The sequence below is a fragment of the Ixodes scapularis genome, unplaced genomic scaffold, assembly GCF_016920785.2.
Source record: "Ixodes scapularis isolate PalLabHiFi unplaced genomic scaffold, ASM1692078v2 PGA_scaffold6__148_contigs__length_123643588, whole genome shotgun sequence".
NCBI classification, from domain to species: domain Eukaryota; kingdom Metazoa; phylum Arthropoda; class Arachnida; order Ixodida; family Ixodidae; genus Ixodes; species Ixodes scapularis.
This window is the reverse complement of record NW_024609881.1, coordinates 43,124,957-43,146,741: the sequence shown is the minus strand read 5'-3', so window position 1 is coordinate 43,146,741 and position 21,785 is coordinate 43,124,957. Positions and strand designations below refer to the sequence as shown.

The following is a 21,785-nucleotide window of genomic DNA, read 5'->3' as shown; positions in this document are numbered from 1 at the left end:
TGATGATGACGATGACGATGTGGATGCCGGTGACGTCATCAGTGATGATGACAATGACGATCTGGATGCCGGTGACGTCATCAGTGATGATGACGATGACGATGTGGATGCCGGTGACGTCATCAGTGATGATGACGATGACAATATGGATGCCGGTGACGTCATCAGTGATGATGACGATGACGATGTGGATGCCGGTGACGTCATCAGTGATGATGACGATGACGGTGTAGATGCCGGTGACGTCATCAGTGATGATGACGATGACGATGTGGATGCCGGTGAGGTCATCAGTGATGATGACGATGACGATGTGGATGCCGGTGACGTCATCAGTGATGATGACGATGACGATGTGGATGCCGGTGACGTCATCAGTGATGATGACAATGACGATGCGGATGCCGGTGACGTCATCAGTGATGATGACGATGACGATGTGGATGCCGGTGACGTCATCAGTGATGATGACGATGACGATGTGGATGCCGATGACGTCATCTGTGATGATGACGATGACGATGTGGATGCCGGTGACGTCATCAGTGACGATGACGTCATCGGGGGGTCACGCGACATCGGCGGGGGTCACGTGACCTTGGGGGGTCACGTGACCTCGAGGAGGGGGTCACGTGACCTCAGGGGAGTCACGTGACTTCGGGGGGGCACGTGACCCCCACGAGGTCACCTCAGGGGAGTCACGTGACTTCGGGGGTCACGTGACCCCCACGAGGTCACGTGACCCTGGTGGGGGGCTCGCGCGGTGCATTATGGGATATTTCCCATGACGCACCGCGCGGTTACGCCGACGGCGACGCCGACGGCGACGGCGACGCCGACGCCGCTCAAGCCGGAAACGGGCCCCTAAGAGCTGCGCTCTAATATAGGTCTATTTCCGGGCATGGATGTTCTTTCGTGTGAATCAAGGTTGACCCTGATCGCAGCACAAGAAAGACCAGATTGTGACGAGTGTTCCGGTGACGATCGTCTCCCTGCGACATGTGTTCTCTTCGACAGAGTGCCTAGATCCAGGGGGCCGGTGTGACCAGTTATCCCCTAACAAGTTTTTCAGGGACGATGGGAATGTGACGAATGGACTGATTCTCTCGGTGATCATAGAAGGTGTTGACAGTTTCATCTCACGCAGGGCGAATCTCCTCTATCCTATTATCGCTCAGCACTAAGTGAGAATGGGCCGTGATGTCTTGTTCACACATTTGCCGTTGACTGCGACCGACTGCGCTACAACCGGTTTTTAAACCACTCGTGACTGCTTACAACCGGCTCCGCTGGTGCGCATCATGTCGTATTCAAAAAATAGTGGTTTATAAAAAAAAACTTGTAACTCTTTTCGTTGTCGTACAGTGCAAGTGTGTGAACCAGACTTTAGCCGATACACTCTCAGAAATAATGGTTGTAGTACTTACACTCCATGCCCCATAGATAACACCCCAAAAAACTACTGTTGGACATTCAATCTACTGACGTCGAACAGGCCATACCAACTCTCACGAGCGACTTGATAGACGAGTGATACAAGTCGATAAGATACCTAACGGACGCATTAACGACTACATAAAACACTCCCGGTTTTGTTGCACCTGCTGAAAAAGCTTGGCATTTTTTTGCGTGTGCTTTTTGATACGCAAATGCGATATTTATTTAGTAAGTTATATCACAGAGCTATCAAGCTGCTTGTAAAGGTTGTTAGCGTCAGTTCGACGCCACTGGACTGAGCGTCTAACTGTACCGTAGTTTAAGGTGTTCTATATGGTACTAGAGGTGTAAGTACTACACCCGCTATTCTTTAGAGTGTAGCAACGCCGAGCAACAGATCACGAAGCAAAACGCCGCAAGATAATACGCTGTGCGTCTGGTATTTCTTTCGTAACTATACGCCCATTAAAGGAAATTTCGGCATCTTTTAACACCACAAAAAATACTCACGTTTCCCAGTGTGTCAGAAATGGTGTCGGCGTATCCCCTGAGCCATGCTCTTCCCTGTGGTCCACTCCGGGTCCAGATTAGATCGGTGGAGTTGTCCGCCGTGCGAAGGTAGAGGTTCAGGGTTCCGCTGTTGGGGTGCCTCATGTTGTACCAAAAGGAGAAGCAGCGGCCGTGGGGGCCTGATGCTTCCACTTTCTTGGATACCAAGTGTCCACTGGCTTCCACTGTCCAAGGGTTGCTGATGAACATGTACGGGCCTGAAAGTAGATGTAGACGGCAGGAGCGATAATTAAGGAGAGACAGAAAATAACAGGTACATAGACGAATTTTACACTGTGTACGAGGACAATAAGGACAAAAAGTAAAGCGGCTTTTGTGCCAAGACAAAAATTGTCCAGAAAAGTCAATCCGTCAAATCCGTTACACGTGGCAAAGGAATCGGAAATATATGTAGGACTTCTCTTCATGGGGGACAATGCTCCTCTTCTTCAGGGGTATTGTATCATTTTCTCTTAGTTTCTGCCCTGCCTAGAATTCTAATTTTGAAATTACTGCTATATTATTGCACTAATACGCAATTTTTGACCCACTACGCAGACCCCGCTCGTATACAGCGGAGGTGAGGGGGAAAGAGAAGTGGTGCTATCGTCCTGCTTAATTTCTCTCGCCCCCTCCGCGTTGCGTTATGTTATTGGTCCATAGCGCAATGACGTCAAGGCAACAGTAGCCCTCCGTTAAACACACTGTTTCCCACGGCATTTATAACCTTGCGACTAGCACCAACACGTGCACGCGAGGCCCGTGCAGGGATCCACCTAACCGCTTTAAAAGCACGTTTTGAGAGAACCGGCCTACTAAATGCACATGCAGCGTATTCGGTTGCAACGTGGTGACAGAAACTAGAGTTGGCTAATCACAGCCGAAACTCAGTGGCTAACTGATACTCAGAATCGTAAGAGCCAGTCGTGCTCAGTAGGCAACGCATGGCGCCTATTGGCGACTCGAGAGAAATCGACGCCGCGTAGCGGCAACGCCGAGAAGCTCAAGAGGGGAGGTCGTTTCGCCTCTGTCGTCTGATATTACTACTTGGTTCTCGTAGGCAGCATAGAAACAAACATCTTTTCTAGTAATTATTTTTATGCTTCCGCCATGTCATTCCTACGCATTGACTAGAAGGTTTCTACCTTAAAAAATCGGTTTGCATTCATATGTAACATTACTTTTATGCTGCAGTGCAAGGAATTTATGGTGGTCCGCGTGCTGGACGACGAAAACGACCTCCTTTCGTCCGCCATTTTGCCTGACGAGCGCGACCCCTATAGTTTGCTGCAGTTGCAAACATCCGCCAGGAGGACCTTTATGTTTGAAAACGTGGAAAAGCTGTCGCAAGTACAGCACGGTTTTAGGGGGCTTTCGGCCGAAGGGAAGTAGGACGTTTAGCCTTGTCATTTCTTCGGGGTATATAAAAATCAATATTACAATACACATGTTCAGCTGCGTATCAGAACATGCTGCAGCGAACGTCAAGTTTGGAGAGTTTTAACACTTATTTGCACAATTAATAACATTAATTACACAAAATCAAATGCATTTTTGGGCAAGTGCTTCCCCGCTAAAGCCAGCCTTGGTCTGTAATATGTGGTTTAAATATCCCCGCTGAATGTAACAGGTTGTCAATCTGCTAATTTTAGCGGAATTGAAAATAGGCATTATAATCGGAACATATGAACAACCTTTATAATATGTTTAGAAAACGATGAATCGAAGGAGTTTAGGATCAACAGATGAGTGCACAGTGATATTGGAGCTGACTCGGGTCACTGATGATAGCAGTAAAACCTGAGAGGTTTTCAAATTTGGTACTGTGCAAAATATTATGATAATTCAGCTTCAACTTCAACTTTATGTTCATCATCTAGACGGTATGAGGCGTTAAAGTAGGGAGCCGCATTCGATCGCGCACAGGTATTGCTTCAAGTCGTCGCTGAATTGAGGTATTCGACCCCATTCAAGTAAACCTTGAATCGAAAAAAATCTTGAAGCTTTCCAAACCAAGAGCTCACCCGAATGTCCCACATCATCAGCCGGGGGTTGCCAGGGGCGAGTAACCACGCCTCCAGCGTACTTCGTCCAGTCCAGCTCGTCATCCAGGTTCTCCGGGAACCAACCACACGTATCGTCATACGAGAATTCGCAGCTCAGCCATAACTCGTCCTTGTCTGTTTGAAAGGGAAGGGAGATGCACCGAGGTTAAGAAGACCGACTCTACACTCTAAGACAGCTTACACCTTTAATGACGTAAAAAGGGCGTTGAAAATCCTTGCTATCACGCTATGAGAAATTTGAAGCGTCTGCTTTCCTTGCAAAAAGCTGGGAGTGCCAAACCCTACAATCTACAGAATAGGCAGAAAATGGTGAAAATCCACCTGTTTAGCTCAGCTTGTAGAGATCTCTACTGGAAATTGAGAGGTCCCTGGTTCGATACCCTGATCAGGCGGATTTTTTTCGTTCGCGCACCAGTCACCTATTTATGTTCGGAGATTTGTTGTTTGTCCTTTGTCCCCCTTCTCCAGAATGTATTATAGTCATTCTTGTCCACCTTACCTTCACATTTGCATTAGTTGAATTATCCGTAGAAAATAGTTTTTTAAATTAAAACAGAAAAAAAAACAGTCTGCGATGTGGCACTGAGTGTGATGAATATCTTTTTTTTTTTTTTTAGCCTCGACATTTCTCTATCTTTCTCTGTGGCTCTCAGAAGTGCTTTGCGGAAAAGCGGATGATTCACATTTTTTCGGAGTGCATGGCTACACCAATTCAGAACCCTTTATTTCGAATTATACAACTTTTTAATTGTAAAATAGGGTTTTGTCAAAGAGACAACCCTTCATTTTTGAACGGTGTAAAATAAAGTAGGTAAAAGGTACTAATGAGAACGTAAGCCAATTAACTCCTTCGAGGGATGTTAGTTGCACTGACATTCGCTTCGACAGCTTTTGCGAAGGTTGTTTCAGCGACTATTCTGATTATTGATTGCCTGCAAAAGTTTGTTCTACTCGCAGTTAAATTCCTTGATCTTATAGTGTGTGCAAAGCTTTGCATGTATATCGAAGAGAACAATGCAATGAACTTGTAACCGTCGTACGTTAGGAGGCGGTAACTTGCCAATGAGTGTCTGAAATGTCGAGCATATAAGGTGGTGAAGCTATCATCAAGGTCGTGATTCCTTTCTCGTGTGTGATTAATTGCGTCTGTGTTTGTAGATAACAAAAGCAAAAGAGCGCGACGATGTGGACAAAGCAAAAGGTAACTGACAGGATATCGCACTGTTATGTTCTTATTATGTTCAAACACCAACTATTCTAGACTTCAGCGTTAATCAACACTATTTAAAATTTCTCTCGATGCAAGAACTTTATGTGGCGCATATCAGTAAACTGCTTATTTGCAATATTATCCCTAGGAGGCTGCTTAGATCATCAGAATCCCATTTTTAAGGTGTTCACCAGCATCCTAAGGCTCTCGCTGTAACGGCCCATAGATATGTGTCGCTGTAACACTCTTAGAAGGCTAGGGGCGTTGATGTAACATCGTTAGGTCGATAGCCCAGGGACAAGGTGATTTACACCCTTCAGCGCAAAACATATTTAGTGAGTAAAATAAGGCTTAGTGTATCTACGTGCCGTAGCCTTATTGTGGGCCGCAATGTACATTTACAACAGCCCATTTAGTGAGCCTTGACGTCACTCCCCCGGATACTTACATGTGTCACTGTCTCTGTCCGGGTGGCACCCACGGTATGCAATACCGTCGATGCTGGTGTGGTTTTGATTGGTCATAAAGTAGAACTGAAAAATAAGTAAAGGGGATGATATTGGGCGAACACTTAGCAATTAAACGCCAAGCTGGTAACCGAATACAGCGGTGATTAGCTTAAATCAATCATCAGATACCGAGAAGCGCTCACCATATTACGAAAAATATTGACTTAGTAACGTTTACTAAATCGGTCAGAATGATAGTCTTAATCAAGAAAGTAAAAGTCAAACGTTTTGGGTAACACTCTTCATCCCAAGGAAGTCTCATTCATGTAACGTCGGTAATCACTGAGAACACCGCTAGTCACAAAACTTGCCACGCAGGACGTGGAAAGTTTCGTGCATAATATTGCCTTCTGCACCACTGAATTTTCGAAATAAACCGACGAAAACATCGATGGTCGCATTACAAAGAAGGGAGCATGAAAAAAAAATGAATAAACCACACCCTGCACGTTTCATAAGTTGTCAGTGACCACAGCAATTCAACCCTCTGCTGCTGTTGCTTTTCCGCGTTCATTAGTAACGTGTTATATGTATAGTGTTGAAGATCCTCAAATGTATTTGAACAATAAATACACACGGGTGAAACGAGAAGGTAACTTATATACTAATGCTGTCATGAATAACTTATGGCCGAAGATATGTGAATTATGCCAACTATAATTTATTTCACCTTAGGTCAAAGCGAAACCGGTGACGCAAGCCAATCAGGCTATTCAGGAAGCGGCAAAAGGTACAGGTCACGGCGCTAGTAATCGCTATTCTGCGTGAGCGGCTATGAAAAACTAATCAATCTCAGTCAGTGCGCCGTGATTTTACGTTATGGGTATGCGTGTTCTAGTATGTATGTCTTCTAGTCCTTAAATGATTTCCCACGTATTCTGAAATTCGATATGGATGCAGATTTTATAGCTGCTATTGTACTGCAGCGGGCCGTAACGGTGAACATTAAACACCACCGTTCTGTAGATGCCCCGGATTTTTCTGTCGCTTCTGAGCCTGAGTGGCTCAATGTTGACATGTGCCCTGAGCATGTGATAAAATCAACGAAAGTATTAAAATTCAATTAGGAATTGCGTTTTAGGGTTGTGAAAATAAAACGATGTCTCTTTGCTGCGTTGTAGATCGCGTGCATAGCCTACAAAATAGTTACCATTTGCGATATATTGTACACTGCATACACGCATCGAACACCGGATTATATGTACAGGAAGGTGCGCCCAACTTTAGGCCTGCCGGCTGTTCGGGGGCACGAAAAGCATATATTGATTGCTTGTTTGATTCCCACCCAGGATTAAAACGCACTAAAAGCCTGACCAAAAGTTCGGAAATTAAAAACAGCGCGGAAAGACGAGGACCAGACAAAGAAGTGACACGGACGTAGCGCTGACTTACAACTGAGTTTATTGAACGCAAACTCGCAATATTTATTTGCGGTGTCACGAACAAAAGAACATAATTTTTTTTTTTTTTTTATGTTCTTTTGTTCGTGACACTGCAAATAAATATTGCGAGTTGGCGTTCAATAAACTCAGTTGTAAGTCAGCGCTACGTCCGTGTCACTTCTTTGTCTGGTCCTCGTCTTTCCGCGCTGTTTTTAATTTCCGAAGTATGTACCAACTCGCCCAAGCCTCAACTTTAGCTGACCAAAAGAAAAGTCAATATCACAAAAAATGTGGTTTTAGCTTTCAAGATAAAATAAAAAAAATGAATAAGAAAAATGTATTGAGAGGAACATTTTTGGGTTTTCTATTGGTATAATAAAACATATTTTAAGTGTATTCATCTTAGCTATCATTGTAGGTCGACAATAGCAGCAGAGTACATAAAAAAAAAACGCGAAACACACAATTAAAACACCAACTATACACATTTAGTTAATTCGTGTATTTTGTACATCTTGCTTCACGTATTTGGCGCGCTTAGTATGAACGGCAAAAAATGTGCAGATTACAAGGTGCCATTCAGCTATCTGAAATCGCCTGCGCTATATTAGTATACATTTTTATAATTCGTCTTTGTTTAATTAAACCTATGGTGTAGTGCTTTTAGCGTATATTTTTATTATCAGGATGAGACCGAACGCAGATAGTTTATACAGAAATAAGATCACCATATTAAGTGCCGAAAATTGCCCCCCTCTCCCCCCTCAAAAAAAAAACAAAAAAGCGTAAGCTAAGTGCTCGTCTTTTTTGCTAAAAGTCGGTAGGGGCTTAGACGCTTGTTTGTTTTAACTGAATCGTTTGGTCCTAGTTTACCGCTCTGCCCGTGCCTTCTGTTTTATTTCAAAATAAATTAAGTAGCAAGCTATTATTGTATTGGAGCGAGTGCACTAAGCAGCAGTGCTCTCCTTGGTGATGTCGCTATGGTGCCTGCAACGGAATTAGCAGATCTCACTAAGCGTTCTCGTGATGCCCCTGCGCCCTGCGTGATGCCTGTGGGCATCACGCAGGACCACTTGTCCTGCATGATGCCCACAGGACAAGTGGTCTCGTGCTCTGATCGTGCAGACTTTCACCTGGGTTGTCGAGCGTCAAGATAGACTACAGTTCCCACGATGCACGGCGACAGCGGTGACGTTCTTAAACTAGGTGGTGAGATCGGCTTCTTGCGACTGGCGTGTTCAGCGTCCTATTCCGCACCTTGCTTCAATTGTGGTCGGGAAGTGGCATCAAAGGACATCACAGAAGCCGGAGTGTCGTGTGGTTCGATGTCGCGATGCTGGTGCTTGGTCACTGAAGTTCCGGCAAAGGGCCCGAGAGATCACGATTGTCGTTGTTCTCGCAGCGTCTCAACTGCTATCTTTTGAAGCTTCCATGAATAGCCCGATCTCACTAAACATCTGGCGCATGTGTGACACTGCCATAGCTTCAGTTCACAGAAGGCAGGCGGACGTGCATGCGAGGGTTCGTGCCGTTTCATGCTCGGCAGGCGCAGAGCTCCAGCGGGGTTGTCGCACGTGCAGAAAGACTAAAGTTCCCTCCATGCAATGCGGCAGCGGTGGCGTCGTCAAACTCTCTGAAGAGATCGGTCTGTTGCCTGAGCTAAAGAGCGACCTGCAGCGTAACGGGCATCTGCCGCATTCGCATCCATTGTTGTGCTACCGGCAAGAGAGTGGCAGACAATAGCGTGACACTTCTGTGACGTCATGAGGCAGACATCAAGGGACCACGTTTGGGGACTCGGTAAAACATCAGATATAGACGCGTTCCAACACAACAATGTCGCAAAGCAAACTAAAAGACGCAAGCGTTACTTACTCTTGCTCCAGGATTCCAGTTCCCGACCTTAATATTCACCTTGGTCCATGTCTGGTTGCTCTCGGCGCTCGTAAGCAGAAAGAATCGTTTGCGCCTAGAAGTCTTAGGCGTTATTTTTCGCTGAACACCAAACCACAATGCAGAATTCGCTGAAAAAAGAGGTGTGAGATACTTTAGTGTCAATGCCAAGCCTCTATAGTGAACCATGCAGTCAAGAGAAAGACATTTTCACACTACTACTCTCAAGCAGAACAAACTGATAACGACAACTTGTTATGACAAGTTGTTGCGTTTTGTATTAAAACATGAAATGTTCCAAGGTGTTGGGTAGTTTCACGCAAGCCAAATAGGTTCCCATTTGAACGTTTGCAGATAGCCGTGTTTTAAAAACTAGTCTGACCACCTTGGATAGAAATAAAATATCGGGCTAAGTGCCGCAAACACCTCCCATTATGAACGGTACAGCCGTTAGCATATATCCAGTATCTATTTGTTGTTTGGCCGCCAGTCTGACAACCGTGGAGACACCTCAGCAATGCTTGACTATTAGACGATGTATCCCCACCAGAAGCAAGATGGCGGCGCCCTGCGGCCGTACTTGAGAACATCTATAGGAAACGCAGGGTTCAAATCCTAACACAGTCTTAGCGCCTCTCTTCTTGCCGAGCGTAGCATTTTTGTTTTTGTTTTTGAAATATAATTAAGCTTAAGCCCTGCACGTTGGAGTGAAAACTTACGATGTGCGAGGAAGGCGTAGAAGCTCACGGTGCATGCGTGGGCCATTTGACCCAACGGAGGAGTCAACAGGGCGTTGGCATCTGTTCTTGGAACGTCTACAAAAGAACACATGCAGGTTTAGTTTAGAACACAAGGTTGGGCTGCCAAGACTAAAACATAGCCCTTAGTGCTAGGACGCCTCATTGTCGAGGTAGTGCGTCAAAAAGATCTCATAAAGCCATGGAGGAACTACATTTGAATGTGTAACGTTCTTTGGCAAGGCGTTCGACATTTCGCGAAGCCAACAACTAAAGCCTGGATAAAAGTGTGGCTGCGAGACGCGACATCGATTAATTTTGAATGGAGAAAAAAGGGCATCGCAGTAAAGTCACGACACGTCGCCGTGACTTCTGGTGTTATTTGGCGAAAAAGCCCCACGGGGGCATGCGCTCCACGTCCGGCAGGTAGCAACTTGACGCACCTGCCATGACGGTTTTAAAACCCGGGTTAGCGCAGGTACCTCTTTCCCGGAATCGCTATCGAGTGTAACGCGCTTTCCCGTCTTTAAACTAACGAATGAAGAGTGCCGAGAGTGTGAACGCCAGAAGTTTCACATGCAACACAATTGACCAGCAATTTCTGCTGGTTTTTTGTAGAAAAATAAATTAGGAAGTACATAAAAAACAATAATGCCGTCCTTTTTTATGTTTTTTTTTTTTTTTTTTTTTAAGCGAGACGAGCGAAGAAATGGAAGCGACTTCTGTGAAAAAATCTTTTTCAACTCTAGTCACTGAGAATTGTAAGAAACGGTGAGCACCGCGATTGCCACGCATCTTATCATCGGACCGCTGCCATTGGGAGTGCGGTATTAACTGATAAGAACATCAAGGAACCAATCGCGAAGCAGCATGTGTAAGCAGGGCACGCCCTGTTTGTTTTTAGCTATTATTGATTAGAAAAATATTGACGCATATTTAGCTGTTCTTACTTTTTTCTCGTCTCCAAAAAATGACTAAATCTGCAGTTTGCTAGCTGGCTTATTCTTTGTCCAACAAAGATAAAAATGTTCAGTAATGACTGTTACAGTAATCGATATGTTTTGCCATGATTGAATACTATATTATTCGATTTAAGTAACAACGAAGCGGTCAAAGTTGGTAGGGGTATGTCGGCTAACAAGTAAACAAAAATGCACGATGAAGACACCTTGGGTTAGTACATATATGATGCAACTAAAAAAAGACAGAACATTTTTAATGATGGGCTTTACTAATTTTTTTTATTGGGGTTTATGAATTGTGATGCCATATCTGCTGATATGGAAATAATTATCTTATTTTCTGGTTTAAACGTTGCACCTCTGAAGTAGGCGAATTTAATTTATACCTTGAGCAGACTTTCGTAAATTCTTATAACAGGAGAAATTGAGCAAAAAAGAAACTCTTTCGGAAACAAACTGACAGCCACTCCAAAACATCAGAATTTGTAAATACACCCAAAAAAAAACATAATATAAATAGCAACATTTTTCATAAACTATAATAATACATTTTTTTTTTGTTTAGTGGAAATATAGATGAGTTTAATTGAGAACGTGATGAGAGTCATCGAGGCCCATAAATCAGGCAATTTTACCTCGACATCAAGCTCGTAGGGAGCGCGGAGGTAAGCTAAAGATACCGCTCTTGCAGCAGGCGCGAGAAAGGGCCTAATTAAAAAAAAGAAGAAAAAGTTAATTATTATATTTCTGATTATTTAATTGATAAATAGTATGTTTATTTCAACCCTTAGCTTCTGCCGTCGCTGGAATTTTGTTCCCGAGAAATTTTTTTTTTTCAAACTCAGTAGCTTTTGGGTTGTTTGGAAGTCTTTGAAGGAACACCCGGTATATTCAGATTTGCGGCGTGGCGACGCTACATTGATAGGTCTGCCACTGCACATTGTGGTCGCGATATATCCGAAAGCGGGAGCCATTTTAAATTTTCTCGCCAATTTTTCAGACGATAAATAGGATCCTCATGGCAATGCACATATAGGTTTTCTATACTTACAAAAAAAAACTTTCACCGACGAAACGTTTGGGAAGAAAACCGTGACTTATACAACGCAATTACGGTACCATGATAAATATATTTCCCCACTGTTTCTACTCTGTACGAATATGTATTGGTGCAAAAGGTAGGTGAGAAATGTGAGCTAATTGTGGAGTCCCAAAATGATATATGTATAATTCCTTAACGCAGTCTCTGCTGCTTTGCGTAGTTGTGTCTCTGGGCTTGCTTGCTCCGATTTCGGATCACAATATGCGTATTGAAACTAGCGAAAAAAATGTGAAAAGAAAACATAAATATGTGATAAGGAAATTTATTTCCCTTCGCAATTTTCTACCGTTGCTTTTTCATGCAAGAATGATAACTTTATTACTATAGGAGAGTTATTTCTGTTCCCCGCTTTCATCTCCGTTAGTGAGGGGGGGGGGGGGGGGGGGGGATCAGGTACTAGCACTATACGTAATGCGTTTTCTTTTTTTTTTCATATTGAGCCTTTCAGCTAGAAGACTGCTAGAAGAAAAGCGGTATTGATACGACAATTAATAACCTAAAAATAGACGTCAAACTGTCTATCAATCAGGGATGGTTTTATATATTCCGATTAAATTTTACAAGACATCACTGCAATCACTGTTCAAATGTATAAACTCAAAAGCGCAACAGAGCCCCGTCATCTGCAGTTTAAAAGCGCGCACGAAAGGGACCCGAAGTTCATCGCGTGACTAGCGCCATAAGCGCGCAGAGAGAGCGACGACGCGCGACCGAGCGCAGAGCCGTCAAAAGCAAGCGAAACACGGCGGCGCGCCGCAAGATCCGTCACGACAGGGCTGCGACAACATGCCGGCGTCGCTAGTGCGACAGTGCGCCCGTTTCACCGCGTAGCGCAAAGGCGCACAACCGTCACGAGCGCACTGCGCCGCTCGTAGCGCCATCTGTACTCTGACAAACCAACCCAAAGAGGTGTCCGCGTCCTTGGTGCGCCCGTCTTCCCCACTCCACGCGACAGCGCGCTCCTAGCACCATCTGTACTCCGACAAAGCAACTGAAATAGGAGCTCGCAGCCTCCGTGCCTGCTTCCCGGCGCGCGCCCCTCCGCGCACCTCGCCATTGGCGCTCCGGAATAGCCCCCCCCCCCCTCCCCTCTCCCAGGCTCCTCCCCTCTTCTTAGGCCACGCCAGCGGCAGACCAGCGACATCTTTACCGTGCAAACTGCTATTTCAGCGAAATGAAATTGTAATCATTGTTGTTCTGTCTAAGAAAAAGTTTACCATCAAGTTTATCACTCCTGGAAGAAAGACTTATCTTGTTGTGACAACATAATTAAGTCAGAAAACGATGACGAAAAAAAAAGTGGGACGTAAAATAAAACTTGAGTGAGCTTACTCTTGCTTCATTAACCATTTAAAACACGAAACGAGAAAGCCAGCAAAGTCGTATCATCATTGCGTTGCTATTAACTTAATAACCTTGATCTACATTCGGACGTGCACCATGCGCTCTAAAAACGTCAATGAGTTTACCTTGATGCAGAATACAAAGAAATCGAATCATACCAAACGCAAAATCCTAGCAACTGACGACGCTCAGAATTCAAGTACAAAAGAAAAAACATTGATATGTTTACGGACGATCAGAATAACGTTAAACCAGCTCATTGTCTTTGCATAAACTCATATAACTTTTCAGACCTTCGGCACTCGCGGGAATTCATCTATAAATCGTCGCGATTGACTATTTGTGACCCTTACAAAAAAAAAAAGAGACTGAAATGTTTTTTTAGAGTGTGAGGTTTTGCAATATTTATAGTCGGCCAAAACAACAAATAATGGTGTCACCTGGATTAGTGAGCCTAAAGGCGACGTAGGATCCCTGTGGATTGTTTTCCCTGTCAGATGTTGGCAGGCCATAGTTGCGAGACGGATTCTGCTTCACCTCTGCAGCCAAGGTTCGCTTCCATGTGAATTTTCCGTTGGGGTCGTCCGTGATCAGGCCACACATGTCCGTCGAGAAGTCACATTGCCCTGTCGATGTCAAACATCACATTAACGAAGGCAGTTCAATATGTACGCACTGCTGCGTTGTTCTCTTCCTGAAAGCGATCGTTGAATGTCTTATACCCTAGTTACACGGGCACTTTGAACTGTCGTTGAGGTCAATCACAATTATCGGCGCTAACTGTGATTGAACTCAACTGTGAACTGAGATGGTGCTGGACGGCTCTCTAGAACCCAGTTGAAGCTAAAGCGAAACTAGTTCTTGTGCCACGTGATCAGTCTAATTGTTCAAGTAATTTTCTCGGAGACACGCCCTTTATTTATTATAAGCATATCGTACAATATGTTCACTACCTTGTTACTTTTTATCGGCGTTTACACGGCTACCGAAGCAGAATCAGGGCTAGGTTGCGCATATCTTAGGATAGGTGGCGCAAACTACCGCCCACTACGATGGGTGCATCCATTACTATTTGTCCATTTATACAACCGGTCCCGCCGCCATCTTCGCTTGTTTGGTGGCTTGCCGGCTAGCCGGGATCGTTTTAGCGGCAGCTCGGGTGCCTAAACCTATTCCTTCCCAGATATTTTGCTGCTACGATTCTTTCTAGACACCTCCCCTTGCATTCCGAAACAGTAAGTGCCTCGCAAACGATGATCGGCGGCAGCGGTCCCGCGGACAAGCGCCATTTTAGCTCCGAAGTCCGTTCAATTGAACTGAGGTAGGGGACCTCCGTTGAACACAACTGTCATTAGCGGCTCGATGACAGTTGGCGCCGCCGTGTAACTCCGGCCGATCGCGATTGAGTCAAGTTTCGTTGACTCAATGGCAGTTAAGAGCGCCCGTGTAACTAGGGTATTATAAGCTCTTTTTATACCTTGAACAGGGAACAAAATTTGTCGCCGTTTCTTGGGCACTAAGTTTGTGATTGGATCCGAAATTTCGCCGATTGCTAACGATGCACTCGTAAGCGATACGAGCCGGGCCATGTTTACGCCGAACCAGTCCAATATATGCTCGGAGTAAGTGATCGAAAAATGGAAGTTTCGGGTAGTTGGTACAACGGCTCGGCGCGCCCTTTAGCTGCAGAACATGGCACATTTAATTTATTTGATTTCGATGAGTCAAGGTTCAGTTATTGTTGAAGGGTTTGGATGAGGTTTAAACATAGTGAAAACGTGGTCCACATTTTGGGACAGGCTTAAAGCTTACCGTCACACCAAAATTAAACATTCATTACTAGGCAACGCCATGCTCCACGTGATACACAAAATGAGAAATATTTTGAACAGCGTCACAGCACAAAAGGGAGGTATTGTAGCGCAAAGCCTGACTATGGTAATTTTATATGAATGACCTTTTCAGTAAGTCATATTAACAATGTTCGCAAAAAAAAATTTTTTTTTGTTGCAGAAAAAAAAAACTTTTTTTTTTTGCTGCAGAAACAAAGAAAAAGAGCTTAAATGGTTTGTCACAGGCATGCAGACTTAAACGTTTTCACCTTTGAACATATTAGTAAAAAATTTCGCACAAAGGGATAATCACGTCAGATGTTTTATAGCGAACAAACTTCACTCATTCACGATGACGTAAATATGTGCCGTGATTACTAGATAGCCAAGTCGAGCACAGCCACCGCGTTCGTCTGAAAAAAATACCGGGGGTTTCAGTTCACTGCCATGGTATTAGACTTTAAAAGGACACACAATTCTTGATGTACCATAAAAGGGGGTGAATGGTATGTTTCTTTCTGGGGCGGGCTATCGTAATTGGTGGCAACTGCGAGTGAGTATTTATTTGTTTGTATCTATATTTCTTCGTTTTGTCTGACCCTACAAAATGCAAGGATCTGCTTTCGTAGGGCAACAGTATTTGGATCTACGATATCACGGAAATACAATTTATTATGGTATATTTTATAAAACAACAAAATAATCTTTTTGAAAAGAAAACACAATAAGCAGAACACAGCCTGGTGGGTTCAAGTATACATTATTTTTTACGAGGGCATCTGATATGTTTATGTGTGTCACCTGAGAAAAACAGAACGCGATATCACACTTGGAGTTTCTCACTTCCGAATGTTTTCAATTCCTTGCGCTGACCTCCGTAAAATGACGTAGAGTCGGTCCTGTTATCTATATAGTCCTGTTATCTATACACCAACACGCGGCTTTGACGTCACATCTCTGCGGTGGCGCTGTTGTCGCCACTGCGCATGCGCAGAAGCTTCACCTCTCGCGAATCTGGTTCATGCGCTTGCGCAGTGCCCACACCTGGTGTGGGCAAACGCGGGCTTGTTTGTAAACAGTGTGTTGGTCTATATAGTCTATACGGTCCTGTTATCTATATAGTCAGTTACAGGATAAGAAAATGTTTCAATGGAAAGGAAAACTGGGGAGGAGGAGGCAGACAGAATGCCGGCGAGAGGAGGAGGTTCGCTTGTCTACTCCCCAGCATTCCGTTTGCTTCTTCCTCCCCGAGCCCTCCTTTCTCTCAAAAACCTTTCTTAACCTGTAACATACTATAGTCGCTGAAAAAATGAGAACAGCTGGCCATCTCTTTCGGACGGCCGGTCTCCAGCGCTTTCTTCGTGCCTTCTACCGTGCTTTGGCTGCGAGCTTGCGCTCGAATCGTACAAGACGCCAAAGCACTGTCCAAGGCAGTAAGCGCACGCTGGAGGTAAAGAGAACAGCAGCTCCTCCCTATGACATGGGGTGATTTCAAGGGGGTAACCCACTCTAAGATTATAAGAGCAACACTGTGTTTCCGGTTTGTCAGACGTCGAATTCGGGAGATTATTTGTTGAGGAATCGAAATTAATTCGTTCATTTAAGGCCGTCTCTGTGCTGGGACCGAAACGCGTGTGACTTGAGAATACCTAGGAAAGGGGCAGAAAAAACAACAACACATAAACTACCTAGCTGGCAAGGCCATTGCATCACCTGCCAGAGGGTAGAGCGGTGTTCTTATTGGACCCGAGTGTATGCGGCAGCGTTTGGCCGGGATTTGTGTCCAATCAGAGACCCGCGCTGTCCTACGATCCGATTTATTCCCAGTCAAGCAGCGGCAAAAGTTCATCGTCACGACGCTCGTTGCCTTTGCGCGTCTGCCATTACCCGCTCACCGCAATCTTTTTCGTCCGACCCGTCCGCGCAGTGCTTCTTGAAATCGCAGACCTGGGCCTGTGGGATGCATTGGCGGGAAGTGACGCACGTGAACTGGCCCACGGGGCACGCAGGGGCCTCGGTGGTTGGGGGCATGACAGGGGCTTCCGGAAGAATGCCTTGAAGAAGAACAACAACACGACCAGGAGTAAGTACATAATGCTCCATCCTCAAATGAAAAACAAAAACAAAATATTAAAGTCCAGGATTTTTATTAACAAAAAAAAAAATATCTGTACCGAAAAACGCTCAGTCATCATCCAGGTGTACCTATAGCTGTTTGAACCAGGTGCCAAAGTTTAAGAACAAACAAATATCTCATTCGAAAAGTTATAATTGATTTTGCAAACTTTCAGTCGGAGAATAGGGATCGTCCTCGGTGGTTTGTGCCTATTCGGTCCCGTATATTCGAGGGATTCGTTAGACACCAAATCACCAACGAAAAGTTCCGAAACTGGCTTATAACTTTTGAATAAGATAAAGGATCGCTCTGAAACTTCAGTCTTTTCTTGAGACCACTAGGGCTACAGTTGGGTGGAAACGTAGCGTTCCGAAACCCGCAGTTTATTTTAATATAAAAAAACAAACGCTGTAATCTCTGTTTTAAAGAAAACCTCGTTCAATTACAGCATATCAAAATAACTTTAATTGGTGCCTGGAAAAGAAGCACTGTCAGAACGATCGACATCACAAGAAAGCCTTTTTTGAGCTTCAGCACTGTTTTCACAGAAAAGTCTGTTTGCCTATAGGATTAAAAAAAAGCGTGTCGCAAAGTATAAGGCAGGTTTGATATCTTCTTGTTAGACATAGAGGGAACAGTAAATTTCAGTTAATTATGACCAGTTCAGGCTTCCCGGCTAAAGTTATAGACCTTTTCATCTCAGCAGTTGCCTGAGCGGCGGATAGAGGGCGCTGAATGCAGTCTCCGCCATTAGGTTGCCTTGATTTGGTTGATTTCGGTTTAAACGTGCACATTGCTGTTTTTCTGCTTTATCTAGCTTTTGCAAAATTTGGTATTACAAGTATTTACCTTGTAGCACACAACCAATGAAACTGGAACCATTAATCCCTGATGAATACTAAGAGATTTCGAGCCTAATTGGCGAACGTTTCTTACGAACACCTTTGATGCGTCGGATTATGGTCGGCGGCGAAATGACTAAACTGACAGTGCAGGTCATGGTAGTCTACGGCCGCACCCGATGACACTGGTTTCCACAAAAATAACGAATGAAGAGGCTAATACAAGAATGTGAAGGATCAGGTCAACAGCCAGATTAGCAAAATGCTGAATCGGAAAGAACGAATAAATTTGCGCGTTTGATACAGACTGTATTATTTTTTTGGACACCTAACTTTTAGCGAATTTCGCAGACTAAATAAGGCTCGTGCAATGAAGCTGAACATTTCTAAAAACAAGTTATGTGGTCTCGGCATTTTTCAATATTAGTTAAGCATTCGAAATATTTTGACATTGCGGCCTAGGTCGAGTAGGAAATTTTTTTAGCTAACATTCCTATTAAGGTATTAATAAGAAGGATTCCACCGATATTGGCCCAAAGAAATAAACTATTTTTATATTAACATTTGCTTACGGCGTACAAAGATATGATACTGCCACGCGATTCACCGACCAAGCGCGCCTGTGACTGAGAGCTGATCGTCCTTTGATCCTACGCAAAGGGCTCGGGGTTCGATGCCTGGTAGCGAACGCGCTATATTTGTAAATGATGCGTTCAGGTCAATTCGAGAACCCTGTTGCTTATTCGGGGTTAGGATGGTCTACAAGCCAAGCCCTCTATGGCGATTTTCCAGAAGCCCACGCGTGTACACCCGAAGGCAATATGAAGGTGAATACCTTAACTGGTTTTTTGCCTGTTTTACGGCTCCCTAAAGCTATATTAACTCTCAACGTCTCAAACGGTACGTGGCTAAGGGTCTATACATTGCGTTCTAGCCCTCTTCTAAACAGATCTTGTTCCAAAACTTGCAGGAGCGTCAAAAACAAGAAGAAGGCATGTTCACCTTCATGTCGCTCACTGTTGTACATAGGGGTTTCGCGTAGCGAGCCGCAGTCCGTCTCGCCCCAATGTTCAGTCCTACTGTTTCGACGCCTCCGACTCTAGTTTTTTTCTATTTTGTTTTTTGGGCACAAGTTCGCCCCACTAAACGTTTAGTTTGCTTCAGTTTTCGTCGCCTTATCAGTTGTCGTTCGTGACAATATAAGTGACAAACCCGTCAAACTGAAGTTTGGCTTTTGTCTTCCGTGAAAGTGGCAAAAGTGGTGGTGAAAGAGCACATGAGATGTTCGTCGGAAAGTTTGACTGAAATCTTACGCTACGTGCCACTTCATGGGCCTGCGTAGATATATCTCTATTTGTGTCAAGAGATGCTCTTCGAAAATGCCGGCGTCGCCAGTCACTAAAGGTAAAACTTTATTCGCCATGATCAACGGTGGAATCAAATCAATATTAAGCGGACTTTTTTGCGTTAAAAGTTTAGGACGTTGCAGACACTCGTGAGAGTTAGAGCAGAGTATGAAAATATTTTCCGTACGCAAGAAAAGAAAACAAGCATCCTCATCAGTGCTTTTGTGTCGAGCCAAAACTGCATTTTAGATTGGCAATAAAAACGACGGTATTTTCGCGAATTAAAATAATTTGCGTACGTTATTCTAAAACACGGTACACCTAACTTGTCAGTGACAGTTTATTGCACGCGAGGTCGCAACATTCGTGATAAAACAGATGAGGTAAATTTAACTCGTTATCAAAGACAGTCAATAAATTAGATGTAATACTGTCGAAGTGGGACCCATGACGGTTTAGTTTCATAAAATGCACAAGAAATCCGACCAGCCAAATATTTATATTGTCACGAATAAAAAGTGTTGAGGCGGCGAATAGCTGAGTAAACTGTACGTTTAATGGGACGAACTTGTGCCCAAAAAAATAAAAAGGAAAGAGGAAATAAATGCAGAGCGCCGCGTGCATCAAAGTCGGCGTAAGAGCAGGGTCGAACGCTAGGGCGAGACTGACTCCGCTTGCCATGCGGAGTCCCTTATGTACCCTCGTGGGTTTCTGGAACATTCGGCGTAGAAATTCCGGCGCGTAAAACATTCGGAAGTCGATCAGACAAGAATGTTCTCGAACTTACGAAAACGCCAAGTTGAAAGAATAAATAAAAGAACATTAAAAAGGCTGTAACCGAGCCTAGACATACCGCGTGACAGTCAAGCGCGCTAACCTTTCGACCACGCACGCGCCGCTCATCGACGCGCGTGGAAATATCACGAACACGTACATATAGGACTGATAATATTAACACACAAGACGCCTGGTGTTGACGTACCATTGATCCTAGCATCAGATAAAATAAAAACGTTCCTTGCCTATCTTCTCTCTGAGTTCTCTCATACAGTCAATAGAAACACTTTTCGATTTAATATGAGTACAGCGAACGAGACTTCAGAAAACAGAGAGTCTCCTGAGGCTGACGATTCTCGACAGATTCCGATCGTAAATGCGCTCTCATAAATATGCGCGGTTTTAATTGAGATGTTTGCGCCACTGTCAGTAAACGTACCCGAGTTATCCTAAGTAATCGACCTTTGAGCCCTATGTTCAAACTTAGTCATCTACGTAATCAATTTGCTCAGTGCTAACGCGGATCCCTGTGCCTGAATCGCATGCCGAAGTTGCGCGGATAATGTGCACAACAGCAGAAATTGCGCACATTATGATGCAATGCAATTAGGTACTATATATATATGCGTACTAAATGTACAGACTAAGGAAAGAAAGCGCCCTTAAACGCGATGAAAAATACGAATAAAATGTATCCTCCAAGGCACGGAGGGAAGAACGGAGCAACGTGTTAAAGGATATTGCAACAAAAATTTCGGTGCTTATTTCTTGGTCTATTTGTGTTCAAGGGAGCAATATCCCATCAGGCACACCAATCGCTTGCTAAAAAAACGACACGAATATCATTTTTAAAACGAATTAAACGATTAGAAAAGAGAACCTGTTGGATGTCGCTAATATATTGTTTGTAATGCCCGTCTACGACCCTTGATAGGTAGTGACGATGCCTGTCTCGCCCCCGGCCGCCACGAGAGAAGAAGAACTCTCTTTTCTGTGTCCCAGATGTCGCTGCTATCTCTACACAAGATTATAGAGGATTAACCCGTCACTCAAAATTCATACAAAAGTAGCTTTGGGTTTAGTTGCGATGGCCCAATCGCTGGCGTGCTTCGGCCACTTCGGTGGCTGGAACGGCTAGGATATTATCTCGACGTCAGCCTCGCCGCACCTTTGCTCGTCCCGAGAGAATCTACGTCACGACAGCGTTGGATGTCATGTACTCTCTGCTGGCTGCCCTCTGAACACTTGCAAAAATGGGCCGTTTAAACGAAAAATACAGCCGTCAGGCTCAAAACAGAAATGTGTGATTGACATTTACGGATGTTGTAGATCATATTCTACTTATTTCTTAGCCTTACAGGTATATTTCAAATTTAGTTGAAGTATCCCTTTGAAGCTATCTAATGGAGGTCCTGCCACGTGATTCCAAAATGGCAGCGCCAACGCGGCTAAGGATGAAAATGTCTATAGAGAAAATTGAATTGGTGCACAAATCCAATTCAGGTCGTGTAACATAATTTGACGTCACGCGGTCATGTCATGAAGTCACGTGTTTATGTGACGTCAGGTAACGTCATTTAATCTAAAATTGTAATTACACTTCAAATAAAGCTCCCCTCCAAAATTTAGCGGGAAAAGGCTTCTCGTGTGACATTAACCTAACGTGATCTCATCGCATGAC

At 44.2% G+C, this 21,785-nt stretch overlaps 1 protein-coding gene across 1 annotated transcript in view; it reads right to left on the bottom strand.

Moving 5' to 3' along the window:
• The window catches only part of LOC8033073 (apical endosomal glycoprotein), a 142,165-nt gene that overhangs the window by 38,874 nt on the left and 81,506 nt on the right, over positions 1-21,785 (bottom strand). Inside the window, exons 22-28 of the mRNA XM_040210497.1 lie at positions 16,919-17,077; positions 13,632-13,817; positions 9,766-9,861; positions 9,029-9,177; positions 5,711-5,795; positions 4,011-4,166; positions 1,948-2,204 (exon numbers count right to left, since the gene is read on the bottom strand). Of these exons, the coding sequence (XP_040066431.1) occupies positions 1,948-2,204; positions 4,011-4,166; positions 5,711-5,795; positions 9,029-9,177; positions 9,766-9,861; positions 13,632-13,817; positions 16,919-17,077 (1,088 nt within the window). The remainder of the gene's footprint in view (positions 1-1,947; positions 2,205-4,010; positions 4,167-5,710; positions 5,796-9,028; positions 9,178-9,765; positions 9,862-13,631; positions 13,818-16,918; positions 17,078-21,785) is intronic.